The sequence below is a fragment of the Rhipicephalus sanguineus genome, chromosome 1 (assembly GCF_013339695.2).
Source record: "Rhipicephalus sanguineus isolate Rsan-2018 chromosome 1, BIME_Rsan_1.4, whole genome shotgun sequence".
In the NCBI taxonomy this organism is placed as follows: Eukaryota; Metazoa; Arthropoda; class Arachnida; order Ixodida; family Ixodidae; genus Rhipicephalus; species Rhipicephalus sanguineus.
Genome location: NC_051176.1, coordinates 204,996,771 through 205,021,083, shown reverse-complemented (window position 1 = coordinate 205,021,083; position 24,313 = coordinate 204,996,771). Strand labels below are relative to the sequence as shown.

Sequence of the window (24,313 nt, the reverse complement as noted above, 5' to 3'; positions counted from 1 at the left end):
CCTTGGCTATATTATAGCAGCTCATCCCAATCAATACGGTGACTGCAATTATCGGCATATGCTTGGCAAGGGTGTTCAACGCTTTCTTGCTAAAGACATTCACTTTGATGCTGAAATTAACATTGATTGCCATTCTAAGATGGTTTCTGCCTGCTTTTTTTTTAGTGTGATCCTCTTGTACTTTTGATGTATTCCATGAAACACCTGCATATATGGTGCTGCACTATGGACAACACAATTGCTTTGTCTGACAGTATGGCTAGTGAAACAAACCTGATAGGAGCTGCAAAACACAGAAGTGAAAATACAATATCACATTACTCCCCACAGTGAATTTTGCATTGCTGAAGGCAATGCAATATTAAATATTACAATATTTGTTTAAATCAGGCTGTCGAACTGAAGCCAAACCGGAACGACAAACTGTACCCAAACTGGAATTTTGTCCAAGACTGAACTCAAATCGATATTCTTGGAACATGTCTAAACCTGAACCAAACGTACCTACATACACACACAAAAAAATTGGTTGGGAACAAAGCAGCTCAAGTAGCTTTGGGCATGAGGACATACGTTACCACCATCTGCCACTGCGATCAGTACCAACCTTTCTTTCTGTCGTTATATATCTGTTTATTTATTTGTTTGACTCATGTTTCTTGTTTTTCATCATTTGTGAAAGTTAACCTAATACAGCCTGTTAACATGGATAAGAAAAAGATAAACTATACTTTAACCGCAAATTGAAATTTGTATTTAGCTGGCAAGATAATTGTCTAACTTGCAAAAATATTCTCCGGAAACTTTGTAACTGATCGATACAAAAACCAGAATGGGTTACAGAATGGGAAAGTTTTGCACATGCACGGCACCATTTATGCAATTGAAAGACTGAAACCTTGATGCAACGAAGTTTGCAATACTATAACAAAGATTTTTGCTGCACATGAATTTGCTATAATCAAGGTTCAACTATAATTGATGCCTTTTCAGTAATTCATCATACAGTTACTTTCGTTAGGTAGTAATTGTGATCAATTACATTTTAAATGTGACTGAAGTAATTGCAATAGGTTACTTTTTTTTTTAGAATGTACGAGTCTGGCTGTAGTGTACGCTCCTATAGTAATAAATCAAGGACCACTGCTTAATATGGTTTGCGTCACACAGAACATGAACCAAGTAGAGTGCATGAGGGTCAAGCGATATGTTAAAGGGGTACTGACACGAAAATTTTAAATTGTAGTTTTCTTGCATCAAATGAAAGGCCAAGCCCTCAAGAGCCTAGAAAAGGTACTGCTAAGCATAAGTGCACCCTAAAAGAGTAATTACAGTATGTTTTTAAAAGCCACTTTCAGTTCCTACTGTACCCTGACGTCACAACACAGTATGAGCTTCTCGTCATGTGCTTGCACAATATATAGTGACATTTCCATGGCCACTCCGCACCGTGGCTCCGTTGGTGACGCACAAGCAGCCATTTTGAATGTTTTCGTGACACACAAGCAGCCACCTTAGAAGTTTTGGTACCTGACGTCACTAGCCAGACTGCTGCGTGAAGTCACCAGTATTAGCCTGACGTCAAGCTAGTGTCGATGTCGGTAAATGTGCCATGGAAAAATTGACTTTAATATCAAAATAAAATATCTTATCGGCATTTGCTGAGCTTCACACTTGCTCAGAGCCGTCCCTGCATACAGGAGATTTGTATAGCAGAGTAAGCTCGCCTTCGAAAAAGGGTTTCAGTACCCCTTTAAGTACAAAGAGTTCACAAATGCCAGTTCACTCCAGACGAGCAATGACATGTATGGTATAAAAATGGCATTGATTTACAGAGATAAAGGCCATTGGGATCATCTAGAAAACGAATGTACAAATGTTGCATAATAAATAGAAGTGTGCGAATATTCGAAATTTCGAATATTTGTCGAATAGTGTTTGCTATTCGATTCGATTCGCACTGGAATTTTACTATTCGAACTTCCCAAAAACAAATGCAGTCAACGTCACATTAAAAGTGACCCCTTCAAATTTTTAATATGCTTCACCTCATTACATTTTTGTATTGCGGCAAAGCTGCTTTTCAAGCTCCGTTACGGTCGAACTTTGTCAAGAGACAGCCAACGTCCGATTGAAAGTGGTCCCTAGATTTTCAATCTGCTTCACCTCATCACACCCTGGTATTGCGGCAAAGCTGCCTTTCAAGCTCCGTTACGATCGAACTTTGCCAAGAGACATGATGATGACAAACTTTATTTATGTACAGGCAAAGCTCCTGTGGATTGCCCCGTAGGGGCCTTGCTGATGGTCGGGGCCCTTAGTCCAGGGCTCCGCTGGCTCTTGCCATCCGCTCTGCTCTCTGAACGAGCCTGATCTGGTCGTCGAGGGCCGGGCTGGACGTCGCCCTCTGTGGTAATTCAGTATTGTGGCATACTGGAGGTCAACTGGCTCCGGGTCCGCTGCAGTCGACGTAAGGAGCGCTCGGTTGTGTACGAAGCCTCGAGCTGCCCGGTCGGCGTGCAGGTTACCCGTGATGCCGGAGTGGCCTGGTATCCATATGACGGTCTGTATGTAGGAGTCATCCTTGCCTTCCCTTGGTATTTGTGCAAGGACATGTGCCGCAGGCACACCAATTCTGCCCTGCAGGAAGTTCCTGCAGGCCTGCTGGGAGTCTGTGAGTATTGTCAGCGGGTTGTTTGCATGCAGGCCTTCGCGGATGGCAAGTGCGATGGCCAGCTCTTCGGCTTCTGTGATCTTGCAAGGGCGGACAGATGCTCCAGAGGTTATGTGGCCTCGGCGGTCGCATACCACTGCCACTGCTAGTCAACGTCCAATTGGAAGTGGTCCCTAGATTTTTAATATGCTTCACCTCATCACATCCCGGTACTGCGGCAAAGCTGCCTTTCAAGCTCTGCTACGGTCGCAAATGTACTAACTCAAGAAAACGCTGGTTCCAACATGGAGATGAAAGATTTGGCAGAGGTGGGGGCTCAATTAATGCTGTTTCGGACCTGAAATTTGGGCAGGAAGTCCGAAAAATCGGAAGCCGAAGCTTTTTAGCATCCAAAATTTTAGATGTTCTTATATATCGACGTTTACGGGGCAGATTTGGAACTCCGGACTTGAAGGGAGCACACCCTTGTTCACCACATCAGTTGGGCTTCCACAGAAGTTGAAAGAGGAGGAGAGGCCGAGGAAATGGCATCTTTGCCCATAACGTGTAAAGTGTTGTTGGCAGCACTTTGGTTGCACCAAATCATGTACATAAATAGAATTCGGCCTCTACATTGCCTCATTCTTGATAAGACAACTATGAAACCCGCCAGTGCTTCATCAACCTAGTGAAAAGAAACACTTTCATGTTTAGAATAACAGAGAGCTGAGCTAGTTGGTAAGTATTCATTCTAAAAAGACAGGGCGTGCAAACACGGACACAAGAAAGAAGTCAGGACACCACAAACGCCGTTTGTGGTGTCCTGACTTCTTTCTTGTGTCCGTGTTTGCACGCCCTGTCTTTTTAGAATGAATACTTTCATGTTGCTATCGCATAAGAATATGCTTAGGAATCCTCTCTAACTTTTTTTCTGCAATTTCGCTTCGCAGTATTCGAAAAATATTCTAGAAATATTCGAGAAATATTAAAAAAATGTTCGATTCGCACTCACACTTCAATATTCGAATTCGCTTCGCACCCAAAATTTTGCTATTTGCACAGCTCTAATAATAAGATGAAAAATACAAAAATGTTCTGTGGTACCCCTATCCTTTTTTAAATCATATAAGCATTACTTGTTTGGTTGAGCAACAAGGTTTTTTTACTCTTTTCTGTGGGAGAAGGGAGGAGGCTGCTCTACTCGTACTTGTGCAGGTGCACTTGCCCAGGTAACACAAAGCTAGTGAGCAGTGGCGTAGCCAGGGGGGGGGGGGGTTGGGGGGTTCAACCCCCCCCCCCCCCGAAAAAATTTCTGGCTACACAACTGCTAGCTAGAATATATGTCTTTGTTTAGCTCCGTCAAGTTAATTATGCTGTGTCTTGCAGCTATCTCGCAACTGGTAGCTCTACCAAGTGTTCTCACATGCATTCAGCAGGCATCAAACAGGCATGATGGAAGAAGGCAAGTTGGGGGGAGAGCAGAGTCCAACTTCCATGCCAGTTTTCCTTACGGCAATTATTTTATGTGCTGGTCTTGAATAATCATGAAACCTTTCTTGTCTCTCTAGAGCAAAACAACAGCAACAGCTGGGAAAAAGCACTTCATGAGTTTGTTACATGCCATATGCTGGTGCTACATACACAAATTTAAGTGGGGACGGTTCAGAACATCTAGAGATTTTTCCTGCACATGGAATTCATAAACCAGAGCATTAGTGGAATCAAACAGACTCAATTAAAGAAAGTTTTACGGACTATCTTGTGTGAATGGCTTCCATTAGCCAACAGCAATAAAGGCACAGCAGTTTGCCATCTTATTACATTTGTACACAATAGTACAAATTGCTTTTGAGAAGATGAGGCTTCGCATGCATCAGTGGTTGAACTTAGCTCAGTAAGTCACACGCACTGTCAATACCGTTCAAATAAATGAATGCAAGCACAGGCAAGTTCCAAGGTCAACCATCTATTTGATGGAACTATTTTCCTGTGGCAAATTTATCAATCCATAGACCCAGATGTGCGTATATATATATGTATGATTCATGGCATTCAGATCGTTATAACCAGATTTCACCTGGCTCTGAACTTTCAGCTCTCGTGAACTTTCTCACATGCTGCACAAAATATCAACCTTGAGAGTTATGTAGTGCTGCTGAAGGCTGGGGAAGATATGGCACCAAACTCATACTTTCTTCTTGCATAAAGTATGTACAATCAGCATGAAAAGTTTTAGGACCACAAGACACAAGAAAAAATCTAATATTCCCGCAGCTTTGGCAGGCTGCCCTGAATTGAGATTTCCCGCCCGTTTTAAAATGCGCTAACAACATGTACTGTGCAGTTCTATGGAATACAGTCACAAACTGATGAGAAATTCAGTTTTCTCAGACCTAGTGGTATCTAAACTTTTGACGCCGACTGGAAAAATGCAAATAAGCAGTGTGAAAACTTATGAACGCAGATATTCTGCTGGTGATCATGAAGCCCGATCACATCTCTGCTTGCCAGAAGTGGCATATATACTTGTGGAATACACACTTTACGTTGTGCACTGCTTACTTACTACATTACTTTCTCCTGGATCAGAGGGCTGATGCTTATTACGCTGTTCCCGCTGGTGTGACAGACTTTTGTACTACAGCCTCACTGTTGAGTACCACAAAGGGTCAAATAATGCCAGAGCAGATGCTCTTCCTAGATTGCCTTTGCAACTTCCAGTTGTGTAGAACTGGAAAAAATAATTTCTCTTGTCACTTTATGCATTAGTAAGGCTGACCTACAAGCAGCAACTGCTGAGGACAGTACTTTGCAACAAGTGCTTCTATACATTAAGCAGTTTTAGAATAGGGTATGCAAAGATAGCGTTTGTTGCATACGCATGCTATTTCCATCATTTAATGGGGGTACTTAACGGGTTTGCCTATGACACATGCACAGTAGCAACAAATGCTAACGCAAAGCTTTGCGAAACCCTATTCTAAAACTCCCTATTGTCAATGGCTGGCCGGAAATGAAATCTCTTCGACCTGAGCTACTACACTACTTTGCAGTGAGAGATGAACTGTCCTGTGTAGACAACTTAGTTTTACGTGCAGAATGAGCCAGCATTCTTGCTTCACTATGTGATAAACTCATGCAGCTGGCTCATAAAAGCCACTCTAGCAATGTCAGGACTAAGCATCAGCTTAGAGAACGGTACTGGTGGCCTGACTTAGATACGCAAGTCCACTATCTATTCCCGATTCCAACTGCATATGCTCTCGTTAGTGTTTCTTTCATGAGATTTATTTTAGTAACAAACTTGTTAAAAGACTAGCTTCTTCGCGGTTTCAACCAAAGTTTCTCCAATCACAAATTCAAAGTTGGAGTTCCCAATTGCTGTACCAACCTTTTCTTCCGATTCCTTCATACCATGTACGTAAAAGAAACTGGAATCATCTTCCTTTCTCTGTTGCTGTCCCCTTCAGAAAAACCACTTTTGGAAATTTTGTGTGTGAAAAAAAAACCTCATGTGAAGCCCTCAGGCCCAGCATCAGAAAAAAAAGATCAAAAGCATAACCATTATTCGCTGAATAGAGTACAGTGCTCGTCAAATGAAACCCGAACAGCGGCAAGCCTTCGCACAGGTATAGTGCGCGCCGTCCAGTTATCACCATGGACAGGCGCGCATATGCGCAGTGCGGTCAAACCGGATGCGCGCGCCTGTAAATGAATGACATGACGGCGCGCACTATACCATGCGAAAGCTTGCCACTGTTCAGGTTTCATTTCATGAGCACTGTACATCTGTGTTGCCATTGCAGCACTACCTTTACAAAACTACTAAAAAATTGACTGTATAGGCACAGTTAAAAATATAGCGCAAGTGTAACATCAGTCAATCGATTAGCATCAGTGTAACTGCAGACAGCTATAGTAACCACACAAGGCAAGTCAGCAGGTGCATCAGCTATATTAACAAGAAACAGGTAACTTGAAGTATTAAAAAAAATTTTACAAACACGTTATTTGAAGCAGTTGCATGTTAGCACAGTGGCACTAGACAGACCTGACACTACATACATTTTTCAGAAACATCGATTTCCATCACAGCTCGTCATAGCACAAGTCAGACAATATTCTTTGCATCTGTGAAAAAAAAAAAAAATGTGTGGGAAAAGCAAGATGGAATAGGTAGTTCAGTATTTTCTGGCCATTTTCTGGCCATTTTCAATACAGGAGCTCCTGCATTATTCTGTTAACCTTCAACCCTTCTAAGGAATTTTGAAAAAACATTCCCAAATTACTCTTTTTTAGGGCTCAATGGAATCAGCACATCAATTAAAAGGATCATTTAACCCTTTATGGGGCATAATGTTATGAACAATGCACGCCACCTATTGAGAGCGGCATTGTCATTTCTATCAGCTTCATATAGTATGTACAAAATTTGAGCTCTCTAACATCAAGGGTTTTCGAGAAAAAAGTGTGACATGCGTGTCCCACTGCCCTATGAGTGTACCTCAAAACGTGGGGCATATGTGCCCCGCTGACCAGTGAAAGACAGTCGTTTCAGAAAAAAAAAAGTACTTTATTATGTGAACTTACTGCTGCCTTACAAACTGCAAAAAACAGAGCCCAGAAATACCTAATCATGTACATAAATAGAATTCGGCCTCTACATTGCCTCATTCTTGATAAGACAACTATGAAACCCGCCAGTGCTTCATCAACCTAGTGAAAAGAAACACTTTCATGTTTAGAATAACAGAGAGCTGAGCTAGTTGGTAAGTATTCATTCTAAAAAGACAGGGCGTGCAAACACGGACACAAGAAAGAAGTCAGGACACCACAAACGCCGTTTGTGGTGTCCTGACTTCTTTCTTGTGTCCGTGTTTGCACGCCCTGTCTTTTTAGAATGAATACTTTGATGTTGCTATCGCATAAGAATATGCTTAGGAATCCTCTCTAACTTTAACGGGGGGCTTGGAGTGATGAGAAGCCAAACACGGTATGTCGTTGGAGCCAAAATTTCAAGGAGATTAAGTCTTTGTCAGTAAAGCAACTTTTTCCTTTAGTAATGTGTTTAACAAGGTTAGCTAGGCATGAATAAACATTTCCAGGCAAAGACACAGTTGTCTCGAGAAAGCCCCAATGTTGAATGATTGGCTCCAGCAAAACTCCTAGGAATACTTTTACAGTTTTAAACGTGCAGCACTTTAGGGGCCCGGCTTGTTGTCCATCCACAGATCTCATGTGGCGTGATCACACTCAAAATCAAGTGGTCAATACAGGCCTATAATAGCACTTTTACCACTATAATAGCACTATAATAGCACTTTTACAGTTTTAAACGTGCAGCACTTTAGGGGCCCGGCTTGTTGTCCATCCACAGATCTCATGTGGCGTGATCACACTCAAAATCAAGTGGTCAATACAGGCCTATAATAGCACTTTTACCACTATAATAGCACTATAATAGCACTTTTACCACTATAATACCACTATAATAGCACTTTTACCACTATAATAGCACTATAATAGCACTTTTACCACTATAATACCACTATAATAGCACTTTTAGGAACTTGTGAGTATGAAATAAATTTTTCAAGCTTACCGCTCATGCTGAATCGGGAGAAGAGTGTGCCAAAATCTCATGAAAAAATGATACAGTGCATGCAAGCGGAATGGTTCGTTGGAACACGGATATGTGCTGGCACCTTGCGAATACCATAAAAGAAAACTATCAAAACCGCTTTCTAGAACATCCACGCGGTTGCACTCAAAGTCTGAAAGCAATCAATTCCGTGGTTTTCTAAAAAATTAGAACATGGCAAAGCAAAAAGTGGGACATATATGAGTCCCACTGCCCCACAAAGGGTTAACAAAATTTGTTGGGTCCCAAAAGTGAGCTTTTTATAATTGTATGGAGGTCTTGTGTTAAATAAACTTTCAAATAAACACAAGAAATGCACTCAACAAAGTATTTTTGTTGGAGAACATACACAAAAATAAATGTAAGTATAGTATAAAAGAAAGTTAACTTCTCTGGACAGCTTGCAATCAAAAATTGCCAGGACCAAGATTTTTAGTGTGCTCTATTATTAACGCCAAGTGCCCAACTGCATCATAGGGTAACAATTATGCAGCGAGTTTTCTGTTGTGCTATTGCATTGAGAAAAAAAAAATCGTCAGGACCAAGATTTTTATTATGCCCTATCATTAATGCACAGCAGCCAGCTGAGTCGTAGGGTAACAATCACACAGGAATGCTTTTAAGTGCGTAGCACTTTCAGGGCCCGGCTTGTAGTCCATCCATAGATCTCATATGGTGTGATCATGCTCAAAATCAAGTCATCAATACAGGCCTAAAAGGGACACTAAAGGCAAATAACAATTTAATTATGTCAGAGTGAAAGGTCGATGTGTGACAACGTCTGAAACGTCAATATTACCAACAGCAGTGCTCTACTAATCGAGAAATTAAGGTAAATGTAGGACAACATGTGCGCCACGAGTGGGACATATTGGAAATGATCCCGATGACGTCAAGAGTCCCGAAAAAAATTAACCACTAGTAATCAAACTAGTTGTGATAAAAAAAGAACCTTCCTTGCATCACAAGACGTAATAAAATGCTGCTTGTTCGTTTCTGTTCGACTCATGGAAAAAAGAACCTCTTAACGTTACCATGGGGAACGGCGTGAGTGGTTCAAAAGTTCTGTTTCCGCTGAGCTGCGCGTCTCAGTGGTAGTTTTGGTGTCGCGTACTGCTGCGTGTGCTTGGCTCGCGTTATTTTCGCACTGTTGATACTCTACTGCTGCTGCTGGCCAAGCTAAGCTCCGTTACAGTTAACTATACAGTTTCGGAGTGGCCCGTGGCTGTGTCTTGCAAGGCTGATGGCCACTGTTGCGCAAGAAACCGTAGCGTCGGCGGCCGGGCAGTAAGGGCGGGCAACATTGGGCACGGCAACTGCTACGTTGGAAGGCCCGTTCAGGCGGGTGATTTTAAGTGCGCTAACGCCGTGCGGCCACTAAAACGTGATTTTCTTTCAAAATAAGCATTTCCTTGGCACGAAACAAGCAGTACGAGGTTTCTGGAATGCTATTTCAACAGTCAACATCGGCTTAATATTTTCCTTTAGTTAAAATAAACGAACATGGTATGAAATAGTACAATTAAAAAAAATAACCAAGAAGTAATGACAATAATTATCTTACAATCACTAAAAACGGTTCGGAAACATGCGGCTGACACTCGCACCGCGCAAAAGAGGGCGCCACCGCCTCGCCGAGCATGCAGTGGCTCCTCTCACTGGTGCACCTCCGGCGCCGGTGTTATGAACTCCTACGAGAGATCGTTCATAGACAGAGATTGAAGCACAACGGGAATCGCTCAGTGCTCGTACTATGCACTTCCTCAGGTTTCACAGTAATGTAGCTTCATTTTTGTTGTAGGATGTTCCCATCGCCCCATGCACCACTGGCAAGGACAACAATGCTATTTTATTTGTGGGTAATGTTAAATGCCTTTGACCCAAGTTCTTTTTATGGTATTGCAGATTTATATATATGAAAAAGACAGCTAATTAGATGCATGGGCATCCTCAGATTGTCTTTAGTCAGAGAAATCCAGACATTTTTGTGCCTTGTATAACCTTGGCAATGCCACGGTAGCAGACATGAACATATCTTAAATACTCGTTACTACTTGGCATCTCGAAAATACTCTGAGATAGGATCGAGTATTTTTGCTGTAACTTGAATATATTTCGGAGCATTTTGTGCTCATTATTTCAAATATTTGAATGGAGAATTAATACATAGCAGGAGAACACAAGACCAACCCACATGTCCAGTACAGGCACAATTCCTTTGTTCAATGCAAGCAGTCTGTAAGGCTGTATACACTCAACTCACCTAGGTTTGCACACATACAGACTCTACAAGGCCTACACTGCCTTATGTATTGGTGAAATGGTGGACCTGGCAGTACAATTACACTTATGGTGGCTCACACACTCACACACACAAAGGAAACTGGACTCTTGGCACATGCAGACAAGCTTGCTGCAGCGAGACAAAATATATACACAGCAAGACAATGAAAGAATAGCACTTTGCAGCAGAGCAGGATGAATTTTTTTCCTTAATGGAATCAGCACCTGTTGAAGACAAGAGGATTTCAGCTGCCCATTTTCTATCCACATACTTTGCAAAAACAAGACAAGGGAACTCACAGCTGTTTTACCATACCTATAGTCCTTAATGAACATTTTTTGCGGTATAATGTAGCAATCCGTCTTAGTGCATACATGGAGGGGCTTTTTTTTATAAACATTAGGAGCCATGTCCAAAAGAAAAAAGAAAAGAAAATTGAGGAGCCATTCCACTCTGTGAAGGCGGATGACCAGTGAAGCTGTTTAGCACATGACACGGAGCTGACTCAGAATTTCAAACCACAGCCGATCACACACCCTGCAACTACATTCGAAATGTCTGTCCAGAGAGTAGTTTGCTGTTTCTTAATGAGAGGAAAAGGACACCGTCATCTTTATGGGCACCAAGAAAGACAATGGGAGGAATAATAATGGCAATACAATCCTTACTTCCTGTTAATATCTGCCAACATTCTCTCAATTATCTATAGCCAGTAAGAAGAACATAACACATCTTTCAAAATAAATGTAAAAACCATCATGTCGGCTGTAAGGAAAAGCAAGGCCATCTATCACACACTACAAAAGCCCAGTGTACTTTATAAGGTGCAGCTGCATTCACTTTTTTACAATGCTATTAACACGCATGTTATATACATTGCCTTGCCTTCATAATTTACCCCTTCTTTTCTAAATTTACGTAAGAAAATCAACTTTAAGCGGTAACTACCGAGCAGGATTAAAAATTACCTATCAGCACAAAACTATTTGCCATGTTGTTCAATACTTCTCCAGACTGTAAAACACACACACGCACGCACACCACACACACACACACACACACACACACACACACACACACACACACACGCACACACACACACACACACACACACACACACACAAACACACACACACACAAACACACACACACGTCTTTACAACTATGTGCTTCAAAACGACCTACTATGGAAAGCAATGTTTATTCTTTACTAAAAAAAGTGCTGAGCAAGTGACCGCCCTACCATTTTCGAAGAACTTAAAGGGGTCATGAACCACTTTTCTAAGTAATCGTTGAATGGCCTCAGTATTGTAGTTTATTGCCTTACGAATCGATTGCCGCAAAAATTTCTTGAATTCGTCAAGAACGAGCAGAGTTACAGAGATTTGTCGCATGCTTTAAGAGCTTTCTCTCTTCTGTTGTCCTTATAAGTGCGCTGGATACTACACAGCGGGCGTTGGTGCAGGGGAAAGAAGTTATGTCAGCGCGCGTCATGACCTTGAGCACACGTTCTGAAACGCGATCGTTCTCTCCCATTGATTCCTGTTAGTGTGCGGCTCACTGTGTAATGTTAGCAGACTATGGAGCGCGGCGCTGGCACGTGGCGGCACTCCGTGTTAAGAAGCGCATCTGATCCAAACGTCACTCTTGATTTATGTCGGCTATTGGCCAATAGCATACTATCTGCTGTTTGATGTCAAACAGCAGGTGCTGGCAGCTCCGAAGAAAGCGAGCACAGGCCTGTGTATGAAAAGAGGGCGTCTGAACAAATGGCAACTTCGCGCTCCGCTTCTAAACTCCATTTGCCGCGCATGACTGCAAGATTAGACTGAGCTGTTCATAGCAGCGTCTGCTATACGCAGGATGTGTTTTCTCACCAAGCCCAAGGGGTGGTTCATGACCACTTTAAAATTCATAAAGCCGTAAAAAAAAAAGAAATTCAAGGGAATACGGGGGGCTTGGAGTGATGAGAAGCCAAACACGGTATGTCGTTGGAGCCAAAATTTCAAGGAGATTAAGTCTTTGTCAGTAAAGCAACTTTTTCCTTTAGTAATGTGTTTAACAAGGTTAGCTAGGCATGAATAAACATTTCCAGGCAAAGACACAGTTGTCTCGAGAAAGCCCCAATGTTGAATGATTGGCTCCAGCAAAACTCCTAGGAATACTTTTACAGTTTTAAACGTGCAGCACTTTAGGGGCCCGGCTTGTTGTCCATCCACAGATCTCATGTGGCGTGATCACACTCAAAATCAAGTGGTCAATACAGGCCTATAACAAAACTAGCAATGCTCAAAACTGCATTGAGATAAACAAACAAGTTCTAAAATGATATAATTAACAGAAATAATCTAGAAGTAATCGCAATGATTAATTTAAAATTAGGGGTGTGCGAATATTCGAAATTTCGAATATTTTTCGAATAGTGTTTGCTATTCGATTCGATTCGCACTGAAATTTTACTATTCGAACTATTCGAACTTCCCAAAGACAAATGCAGTCAACGTCCGATTGAAAGTGACCCCTTCAGATTTTCAATATGCTTCACCTCATTACACTCTCGTATTGCGGCAAAGCTGCCTTTCAAGCTCCGTTACGGTCGAACTTGGGCAAGAGACAGTCAACGTCTGATTGGAAGTGGTCCCTAGATTTTCAATATGCTTCACCTCCTCACACCCCCGTATTGCGGTAAAGCTGCCTTTCAAGGTCCGTTACGGTCGAACTTAGCCAAGAGACAGTCAACGTCCGTTTGGAAGTGGTCCCTAGATTTTCAATATGCTTCACCTCATCACACCACCGTATTGCGGCAAAGCTGCCTTTCACGCTCCGCTACGGTCCCAAATGTATTAACTCAAGAAAACGCTGCTTCCAACATGGAGATGAAAGATGTGGCAGAGTTGGGGGCTCAATTAATGCTGTTTTGGACCTGAAATTTGGGCAGGAAGTCCGAAAAATCGGACGCCGAAGCTTTTTAGCATCCAAAAGTTCAGATGTTCTTATATATCGACGTCTACGAGGCAGATTTGGAACTCCGGACTTGAAGGGAGCACACCCTTGTCCGCCACATCAGTTGGCCTTCCACAGCAGTTGAAAGAGGAGAAGAGGCTGAGGAAATGGCATCTCTGCCTATCACGTGTGAAGTGTTGTCGGCAACATTTTGGTTGCACCAAATCATGTACATAAATACAATTCGGCCTCTACATTGCCTCACTCTTGATAAGAAAGACAACTATGAAATATGACCCCACCAGTGCTTCATCAACCTAGCGAAAAGAAACGCTTTCATGCTGCGATCTCACAAGAACATACTTAAAGATTCTCTGCAACTTTTTCTGTAATTTCACTTCGAATTATTCGAAAAATGTTTGAGAAATATTCGAAAATTATTCGAAATTATTCGATTCGCACTCAATCTTTATTATTCGAATTCGCTTCGCACCCAAAATTTTGCTATTCGCACAGCTCTACTTAAAATCTTTAAAAATGCTTCGGAAACATACGGCTGACACTTGAGCTAAGGAAGAGAGGGCGCCACCACCTCGCTGAGCGAGCGATTGCTCCTCCCACCGGCGTTTCGCCGGCGCTTTGTTGCTACGTCTGAACAGGGAAACAACCTAACGAACTCACTGTAGACGACTCAGCAGGAACTCGATAAAGCGCAGCAAGAAGTAGTGCGCATGTCGCACACCGAGTTCATGAATCTCCCCAACAAGATTCTATTCGTGCAGGGGAAACCGTACATGCTTACCTCAAACACCGTCGCCATCGGCGGTTTGTTAAACGGAGCAGTAGGAACTCTACGAACAGGAATCGCTGGGTGCCTGTGCTATGTACTTCCTCAGGTTTCGCAGTAATGGAGCTGCATTTAGCGCAGGATTTAGAACTACACCAATTGCTACCCAATTTTTTCTAATGCATTTCTTTATGCTGGATATCATTAGGCTCTTGCAAGTTATCATTTATTCTTAACACAACAAAAATATTCCCAATTATCCCTATAACAAAAGATTTATTCTCGTATTTACTAGGTGAGAGCCAACCTGCTTATGTACTGGTATTTTTATTTACATTAAGGCGTAATAAAAAGGGAACTGTGGTTTGCAAATGATGATGGCAGCTCACATCATAGACCTAGAATAAAAAGTTGAGGGGAAAAATAATTTCCAGGTAAAGTTATCCACCAAGAAAGCATGGTACCTACAACAGATGGATTAAATACCCTCAAAGCTATTTCCACAGATGTTAACAGGGAAGCTTCTTGTAAATGAAATCCGAAAAGAAGCAATTGCTCTGCATGCCCAGGCTTGGTAGTCTAATGGTCAGTTGGGATTGTGGTGTTTATAACCTGCCCTCTGCATAGTTAACATCTGAGGAGAAAGGGAATTAACAATCACAAATTGGTTTCCTTCAGGCCAACGACACTGGTATCACAAATAATCCAGAAAAAAATCTATAAAGGAGTGATGTGTCCAGGCTAGTCAGTCAAGTGAGCAATTGATACAAAGGTAGTCAAAATATGCCCTTTTTATAGTTGCCACCTGGGGAAGGAAAAGAGAACAGTTTCAGGGAGGGATAAATTTATTCACAAATTGCTCTTTCAAACTGTCGGCACTTGTACCATGTCTTGTACTGAAAATGCTGCACTTGCGAGTTCTAGCGAAAGCACGAGCAGCTGCACTTCTATAGCACAGACCAGCAATGGCTTGGACAAAAACATGCCTATTTCTTGAGGAAAGTGTGCAAAGCATCGAAATGCTGTCCCTCTACTAAAGACATTTAATCAAGTTTTTCATGAAAAGAATTCAGCAATCTACTTTAAAGGCTCGTCGGGGCCACTTACAAACTTTGGTTATATGTACAGTGGAAGGTGCCACCTAGTGTGTGTTTTACCAAAATGATTTTTCAAATCTGTCAAAAGTAGAGGAGCTATAAGGAACTGAATTGTTCTATTATCATGCAAGAGAGATAGTGGTTTGAGGTAAGGGAAGGCGTTAATTTCTGCAACACATTAGGGAGAACGGCGCAGCATGTTGAGGGGGAGTGAAAGGAGGGAGGGAAAAAGTTTACCATCTAGAGACGAGTAGCCACATTACAGAGGACCAGGTCAGGACACCTCTCCTCCCTTTGGAAAAACTGGTGGGTGCCTAGCGGCACTGGCAGTCAAACCCATTATACATCTCATACTGGAGGTGGATGCGCTACCACTTCCCCACCACTGTGGTCATGAAACTAGGAGGCAAGTGGCATTGTCCAATGGTCACTCACCCTCTTTCCCTCAGTCATCATCCAAGAGTAACATTCCTTCCCCGTGTTACCCCCATATAAGAGCAGAGGGACCACATCACATTCACATGGAGGGACCACACGGCGCATTTCTAGTGGCACCATCGCACATTCCACATCGTCATGACCAAAGTCACATATTGCAAACAGGTTCTGGGCTTTGTGCTACATGCAAGTGGTTGTCCAATTCCCTTTCTTGACCAAAGTCACGTGCAATCATCAACTAAGTTGCAAGCAGTACCTTTCTGCATAGGGCACTTGTGCTTGACATAACTCACTCGAAGTGGGCCTTCCTACTTGAAAAGTTTGGTTGTTTTTGCGCAGACTATGCAGACCACATGCAGACCACATGATTTGCCAAGAGCTGCTTAATCACATTTATGCCTTACGCTCTAGACTCCCGAGTGCCCCTTGATTATATTACACAATAAAGTCATCTTTCGTATATTCATTGCATTTGTTATGGTTAAATTTCTCGACTGAGCACAAAATGGCGAGCCCAGAAGCCATGCACCATTTCGACGCAAATACAGCTGCACGATGATCTCGCCAAGAATTGGGAAATTATGTAGCTGTACCACGCTTTACAGAAAGCACTTGTGTTCGAGTCTCCTTCCTTCTCTGTGAAGCTGTTGTGGTGAGGGACAAACATAGTAAAACTCGCCAAAATTTCATTACTTATTTTGATGTCCACTCGTGCTGCTTGCAACCCTTGAGGGAAACTCAAATTCTTGGTGTGAATTGCATAAAGGAAAAAAAAAACCTACACTAACTTCAATAAAATAGTTAACTAAGCATATAGTGCAAATGACGCTATAAGTACAGAAACCACACAGTATTTATGTGCTTAAAAGAAATTGTTTATTAAAATTAAAACAAACAGGCCACCTCCACTGTAGTGACAACGGGGAAAACTGCAGTGTTCACGCAATACATTGTTACTATGCAGACTTTCATGTTTCTTTTCTTGCTTTCACTAAGCTGGTATTTACAAAATAATTACGCATTCACACAGTATACAATACAAAAACACGCTTCGACAAAAGCGAAACAAGCAACATTTGTTTGACCATTTCAAGAAGTACCACACATTCGCTGTACCACACTATCATTAGGTGAACTTTCACAACTTCCAAACACACGAAATGTCACATGAACACAAAATTTTTGAGTAACTTTTTCCTACAGTGTTCAACTAATATACACAGTGTTTACATGAATTAAAGAAAGTATCGTTACAACTAATAAAAGCATGTCACAGTTGGCTCTCCAATATTTCTGATGCACTGGTTCAGAAATTCATGCAACAGCAACAGCAATAAAAACAGCAAAACATATTCGACTATCAAAAATATGTTTCCTACCATTGCACAAAGCTCTCAAACGTGTTTTACTTTATATATTCAAAATAAGTACAACACGATAGCCACTAATAATACCAAAAGCAGCAATAAAATAAAAGCTTGAAGAGACTGCACTTTCAAAACTACACCAATGCTAAAAAAACAAATTTATTACGACCCCCCCCCCCCCCAAGTAAATATAGAGTTTTGCTGCTGCTGTGCTGCCGTTTCCAATTATGTTACTTTAAAAAAAAAAAAAAAAAAAGCCACACCAGAAGTCATGTCAATCAGTTCTGTAATTACAGTAATTGTATGCAAGAACAATGCAACAGTAAAGCAACTGCCCTTTGCATTTTCATGACTTTGTAGAAACATATATCTAAATTCAGCCACGAAATAGAATTCACTTTACCATAGAAGTGCCCAAAACACAGCCTCACTTTGTGTCTGTACAATTTCTCTGGTATTCCACAATATCACCAAAAGCTTTTTAAATTTTGAAATACCCTATGAGCACATGTAGAGAGTGTTAAGAAAGCATTCGCTCTAAGTTACCTTTCATAAAAGTAGATGGAGAGTCAAGTCTTTTAAGAGCATTCAGAAAATGCATAATACCAAATGTGAACAAAACTATTATGAATGGGTTCATTGTGCCTAACTAACAGATATGTATTGAGAGCAAAGATGTAGGCACTGAGAAATTTTAGCCTGGACCCGTATATATCCCACAAACCATTTTGTGGAATACCTTCACTTCTTTATATGCTGCACCAAGCAGCATACTTTGGCGATAACAGTGACGTTCGAACCAATGAATCAAGGCAAAAAGTATGAAAACTAAAGGTTTCTTGCAAAATACAGGCCCGAATTCACACTTCCCAATACACTAGCCATCAAAACACAACATGCATAAAACAAACAGCAGTGGGTAAGCAGACTGGCTAACCTTCTTGAGCTGACGTGGCAACCAGGAATTGTTGGCATTGAAGCATACACCTTATAAAGACAACTTCTTAAACATTAATTTAATGTTATTGGATACTGATGTTATATATTTAATCTTGCCTTTAACTTTACTTTCTGTGGATTCACGTTTGTTTATAAAGGAATATTATACGAATTTTTGCACCTTTACTGAGCAAAGCAACATCAATTCAGTGATACTAGGGGGGCACACTGCCAAACCACTATTTTACAGAGTGAATTTTGTGCATTTAGAATGACAGAAAAAATTATCCCACTAACCTGGGAGAAAATCAGAGTGTTTAAGTTATAGCTTTTCAGGCTTTATTCAGAAAAATAAGCAACACTTAACTATCACAACCTTATGGCCTGTCATGATAAATTTTTAAAAGCAAAGCATACAAAATATTCAGAAAGCCTGTTTGATAACCCTGACAAGTACCACTGCAATGAAAGAAGAAGAAAGCATGTCACATAAACCAAATATAAGTAGAAAACAAGCTGAGCTTCTGAAAAACAGCATTGTGCACAGAACAGCCACACCAGAAATCCATAATGCTATTAGGGTATTTAGATTTTCTTCAAATATTTTTGTAGTGCATAAAAAATCCTGCAAATGCACTTGTTGCCAGCACAAAATGCATGTACGCAGCTGCCACAGATTATATATAAATGCACCTCTTGTTACATGTTTTCCGTACTATACCAAGAAAGTAACTTTGACTAAACTAAATAGAATCAATGACATTTACTCTGAGACAGTATATGAAATGCAAAGTTGTTATCGTTTAAATAATACCCTGCACCACAAGGTACAAGCTGAGAAAAATTTTGAGGTCAATAGCTGACCTAAACTTACAAACCACTCAATCTGAGAGTTTGGTCTTGTTCATGCTAAGTAGATTAAAAATGCAAGCAGTATACAACAGGCATAATGTGGCTGTATTCACACAACGATCACAGTAAATTCACTATTTATAAACAAAACAACATGGCACTCAGATGAAGGTGGGAGATCATTTATGCAATTAAAGCTTCAGAAAGTCATAAACCTGTCTCCTTTCTACCTTTTAAGACCATTAACCATCTCCCATAATCCAAGCTGAGTGAAAACATTGTGGAGCATTCAACACATCTCTGCACCAAGAACTTATGATGGAGTATACTTGTCCCTGGCTGAATAACAACACAAGAAAAGAAAGCATGTAATTAATTTAATGGTGTAGGATCACATTCTTCTGAAAGGTCATTAAACCTAGCTGTGAACATATTGACAGTAGCACAGCAATAATCACAAGTTGCCCTTGTCAGCCCAAAACACATGGCCACTCATCACGACCTCCATAAACTGGTATTTTTAGCACACAGAGCACAACAATGATGATCACAAGATGTGGGATTCAGCTCTGCACAATGTACAGAATGGCAGTTTGTTAACTAGTGACTTTACCATGAAAAGAAGCTAGCTCCCATGAGTGCTCTATTGCTTAGTTAAAATAGGGCCCTTGACAGCAAGGAGATTCACTGACTGTAAATAGAAATCTCAACATCCATACTAAGCAGCCGAAGAGGCCAAGGATGTTTTAGTCATCATGTGTGGCCAAAATGAAAGTTAACTGAAGCCGGCTGCTTGCTTTAGCCATCTATTATGTTATTCACCAAACACAGATGGAATGAATGACTGAGCATGCTCTAGTGAACAATGCCAACCTCAGTATGATTGCAATAACTGCTTTTCAAACCAACTCTACAAAGCACACAGGGCCCATTTCACTTATGAACATAATTCACAGCCCTACATGCACATGCTCGGTGGCTGGGCTGCACTGCGCTGATGCGTAGCATCCTGTCCATCAACTGTCTCGGGTGCTGGGCCCAGGGTGAACATGGTAGACGAGGGACACAGGACTGGTAATGTCCTCCGAGACAAGTGTGTTCACCATGGCCTTCCACCGATGAAACCCAATCCGTGAGCTCTGGAACAGCATATAAAAATTTAGCAACACAAGACAATACAGGCCATACTCGAAATGTTAGTTCAGTGTCCATCACTGAAGCGTGCTGACCTTTTCGAGGGCAGAGCAATCTTTGTCTTTATGGAGGTAGTGTTCTTGCCAGAAGTGCAGAAGCTCAAGCAGGTTTTGCAACAAGCTTCCTGCCGAAGCTGTGGCTGTGGCTGCTGTGGAGCCAGCAGGGACACTAGCAGGTGGACTGGCATTGCAGGCAGTTTTGCTAGCTGCGCCCGGTGGAGGTGGGCCCCGCAGAGCATGCAGGTAACTAACCAGCTGACCACGCTGTTGTGCAAAGATGAGCAGCACTAAGGCTGTGTTGACACAGCTCACATTCTCCTGCAGAGGCAGAAAACACCACAGCATTATTCTGGTGCCCACGTGAGTAGTCACATGACGCTGTTGCATCGTCACGTAGAATTTAAAAAATGGCAATACTATACTTTCCACTATGTTAATTTAGTCATACGAGGATACTGGTTTTACCGAGGTAAGTTTGTTGAGAAAACTGCATTTTATGTTGATCATGTATGAGTATTTGGCATACAATTCCATCACTATGCTAAAATGCCTCCCCACTCACTAGATTTAGCACCCTGCAATTTTTTTCTCCTCAAAGTGAATTGGTGTTGTGAGAGCAGAACTTCAGGGATCAAACAATGTCCAAAAAAGAAACGGTATCACATCTCGAGGGCTTAAGAGGATTTTTAAGGCCGTTGTGCAGCATTTTTCACCAGCATTAAACTTAAATAGATGTCTTGTGATGTACATAGCACTTTGCACATACTATCTTCCACCGTAGTCATATTATATTTCAAGTGGCCGTTATCTATTCAACGAAGAATTCTTCAAAACACCTTTGCAACTAACAATTTTGATTGCTTGCAAGAAAAAATTCTGCAACAAACAAAAATATTTATTTGAAATTCAAATGGAAGGTAAACACAGACTCGAATACAAGAAATGAAGATAAAGTACAACTGCAATAAGAAGATAATCCTGCTAGGATCCTGCCTCATTAATGCAGGTTTTTCTTGTGGTTAACCCTCTGAGGGTCAAAGACGTACATGTACGTCATCCACTAACAGCCACAAGACGGTCAGACGTACATGTACATCATTGCATGTATGTTTAAAGCGCATGCCTTTCTCGACCATTTCTCTTGCTTGTTATGTGCTGCCACCCTGCGGGAATATGTTTAATTTTTTTCTTGCGCCGATGTTTCTCAGTTTTTTTTAATGCTTTACTACAGCGGTGCGCCGTCTAGTTTCTGTTTCGTTATTCGGCTGGTTCCCACTTGTTGCGCCAGGAAAATTGATGGCTTCCCGGTTTTTTGCAAAAGGTGACTGATTTGTTACTCTCTCGTTTATTGCTCCCTGGTACGTGATTACACCTGTTTCCTTGCAGGCGCTGACTGACACAAACGATGCCGCTATGGTTGCGTTTCCTGTTTCGAAGACTCACAAGAACCACTTCTGTCTCGTTGGCAATAAGACGAATGATTATTATAGATTTCAGACTTCTGTTTGTTATCCAGATGCGCTCACAACTACACAGTTTTCTTCAGTGCGTTCAACCGCGCAGTTTGCTTGCGCTATGAAAGTGCGCACTGGTTTCTCTGCCGTAAATGAGTCCTAGCGGCAATTCCTCCGAATCGCCGCTCGACTGCCGAATCACAATCTGATTCAGTAAAAGCCAGCCCGTCATACGAGGAGTTACTTATGAGTTAAGACTCAGATGTTGATGAGTGAGCGACATCTCAAAAGCGTGTGCATTGAGATGATGCTGACTGGATCAAAAGTGGCTTTTCTCCGCCCCGTGTTTCCCCTTAAAGCCATTTCGTGCACTTATTTTTTTTGTACGTCTGAGAACTACACAGACGTTTATTTTAACGCATAATTTTTTAACAGTGCTACAAGTTTTTTTTTTGTTTTTTTTTTCAGAATTTATCTTGCTGTTACTAATAAACCATGTCTATGTAACAACACAAATGATTTTTTTTTCACTTTACGGTCACCCCAAAAAGTTTTAGACAATTTTTTTCCTAGATTCACCTGAAGAGTTTAATTCAGCAATAAAAAAATACTGACTGGGAGGACGCATTTCCCGAAAATATTCGACCCTCAAAGGCTTAATTCTCTGCAAAATTTAAATTCTGATGACCCCATTTTATCCATTCAGACTTTAGAATTGCCATTTGCTTACAGCCTACATTGTCTACACATGAACATCGTTATAACAAAGTTGAAGGTAGAGCCGAAATTACTTCATTATATCTATTATTTCATTATGCCCATTATTGCCATTTATTGTAATATCTGCCAATAAGGTGCAAGACATTAAACGTGCAAAGAGGGCGATGTTGTGGCTTGCGGTAATGCTATACAACTACTTATGTGATGAAATTTTATTGAAACAGAAAAAGGAAAAAGAAACGACGGCATTGGTATTGTTCGACTTAGCCCCTGGCACAACAACCTTTACAATAGCTGCTTCCTGTTCCAATGCAGCCTTTTGCTTCCATTTTTCATTTGGCTTGTCCACATTGCCACGAAACAACTCTCCTGGGCAGAAACGAGAGCGAGAAAACGCCCATTGTAAACTAGCAATAACGCGGTCCACAACCCAGCGTGCCGACATCTCTAGTATGGAAGAAGGCAGTAGTGTGAGTAAATACACAGTGTGCTTGCATATGGCTATGGACAACACAAGGCAGTATAGTTGGGACAAAGGAGTTTTGAACCTCCACACTGAATTGCTACCAAACAACGCATAGAGCGATATAGCTGGTGCGAATGTATGGGAATTTTTTTGTAGAGACTATTTTAGTTTGCTATATCCATACACAGGTCATTTTCACTTCGTTAAAATGATGTTTCAAATGCTTGTATCTCTATGCAGTCTTCAAGGGGAATTTCATTCACTTCATTATAACGAGGTTCGAGTGTATCTGAAAAAATATGAAGAAATAATATACCTGCGTGAGGTTGGAGATGGTGACAAGAGAAACCAGCTTTTTGAGATAACGAATGCGGTTTCGTTGGTCCCCGATATGGCTCAGCACATAGCTGCTCCTTTCAGCATACTCTGCAACAAAAGGAACACAACAGCAGAGGAGTATCAGGGTATCAGCTTCCAATTTGACACAACAGATGAAGCTGTATACTGCCCTAGTCAAATCACACTCAGATCACGATTAAATTACGAAAAATTTTTTCCCCAAAACTGCCCAATTTTTTACGACGTGAAATGCTTCAGTGACATGTTCAAAATAGAAAAATACTTGCACAAACATTTTACGACACATAAATTTGCTTTATTCGTCATATTGCGCACCGTCATGTAATACCCACGCCCGTAGCCAGGAATTTTTTTCGGGGAGGGGGCACTTGCTGAAGGCCTTGAAACAGAATTTTGGAAAGGGGGGAGGGGGCAAACCCCTAGCCAATGGCCATGTCTGCGAGCTTATGATGTAGTTAAAATTGAATCTATGGCACCATCTGTTGAGAGAAGAGTGAGAATTTCTAGCGACTTGAAACTTAATCTTATATTCCCTGCCACGTGCTGCACTATAATGCTTGGCTCACATGTTCGTAAAAGCCTCAACTACAACATTTTATGACCATATTCAAAAGTGTTGCAGGGTCCCTTTAAAAGATTGCGACTTTCTTGAATTACTGCCAGTGTTAAGTTGCTTTGAGTGGCAGAGCTGACAGCTAAGCACTACGCACACAATGGAATTACGTAATGCATATGCTTGCTCCCATAGGGCAAGTACAATCCAAGAGTGGTTGGCTGGGAATATCTCAATGTTACATCACTAGTCAGTCACAGTGAGGTCTGTGTCAGAGAGAGGAAACTAACAAGCAACCATAAAATGTTAGAAATTTTAGAAACTACTTGAAACCTGCCATTGTGGAAACATAGCCAATGTTAACAACACTATGTGGTTGAGCACGCAGCTGTTATTGAAATAAAAATTTTGTCTATGATTGAGGCTGAAGATTTTGTGCGATTTTGTGCAGCTCTTAGTTCACCAAAACCAATGCACCATAAATCATTCAACTCCATAAAATAGAAAGAGCACCTCGCTGCTACAAAAGCAGTGGTTAACAACCTGAGATTGTCCTGGAAAGTAAC

The 24,313-nt window shown here is 41.4% G+C and overlaps 1 protein-coding gene across 1 annotated transcript in view; it reads right to left on the bottom strand.

Annotated features, from left to right (window-relative positions):
* Positions 1-18,899: 18,899 nt before the first annotated feature.
* The window catches only part of LOC119405998 (short transient receptor potential channel 4-associated protein), a 103,105-nt gene continuing 97,691 nt past the window's right edge, over positions 18,900-24,313 (bottom strand). The window contains exons 21-23 of the mRNA XM_037672832.2: positions 23,151-23,260; positions 20,231-20,512; positions 18,900-20,140 (exon numbers count right to left, since the gene is read on the bottom strand). Of these exons, the coding sequence (XP_037528760.1) occupies positions 20,018-20,140; positions 20,231-20,512; positions 23,151-23,260 (515 nt within the window). The 3' untranslated portion in view covers positions 18,900-20,017. The remainder of the gene's footprint in view (positions 20,141-20,230; positions 20,513-23,150; positions 23,261-24,313) is intronic.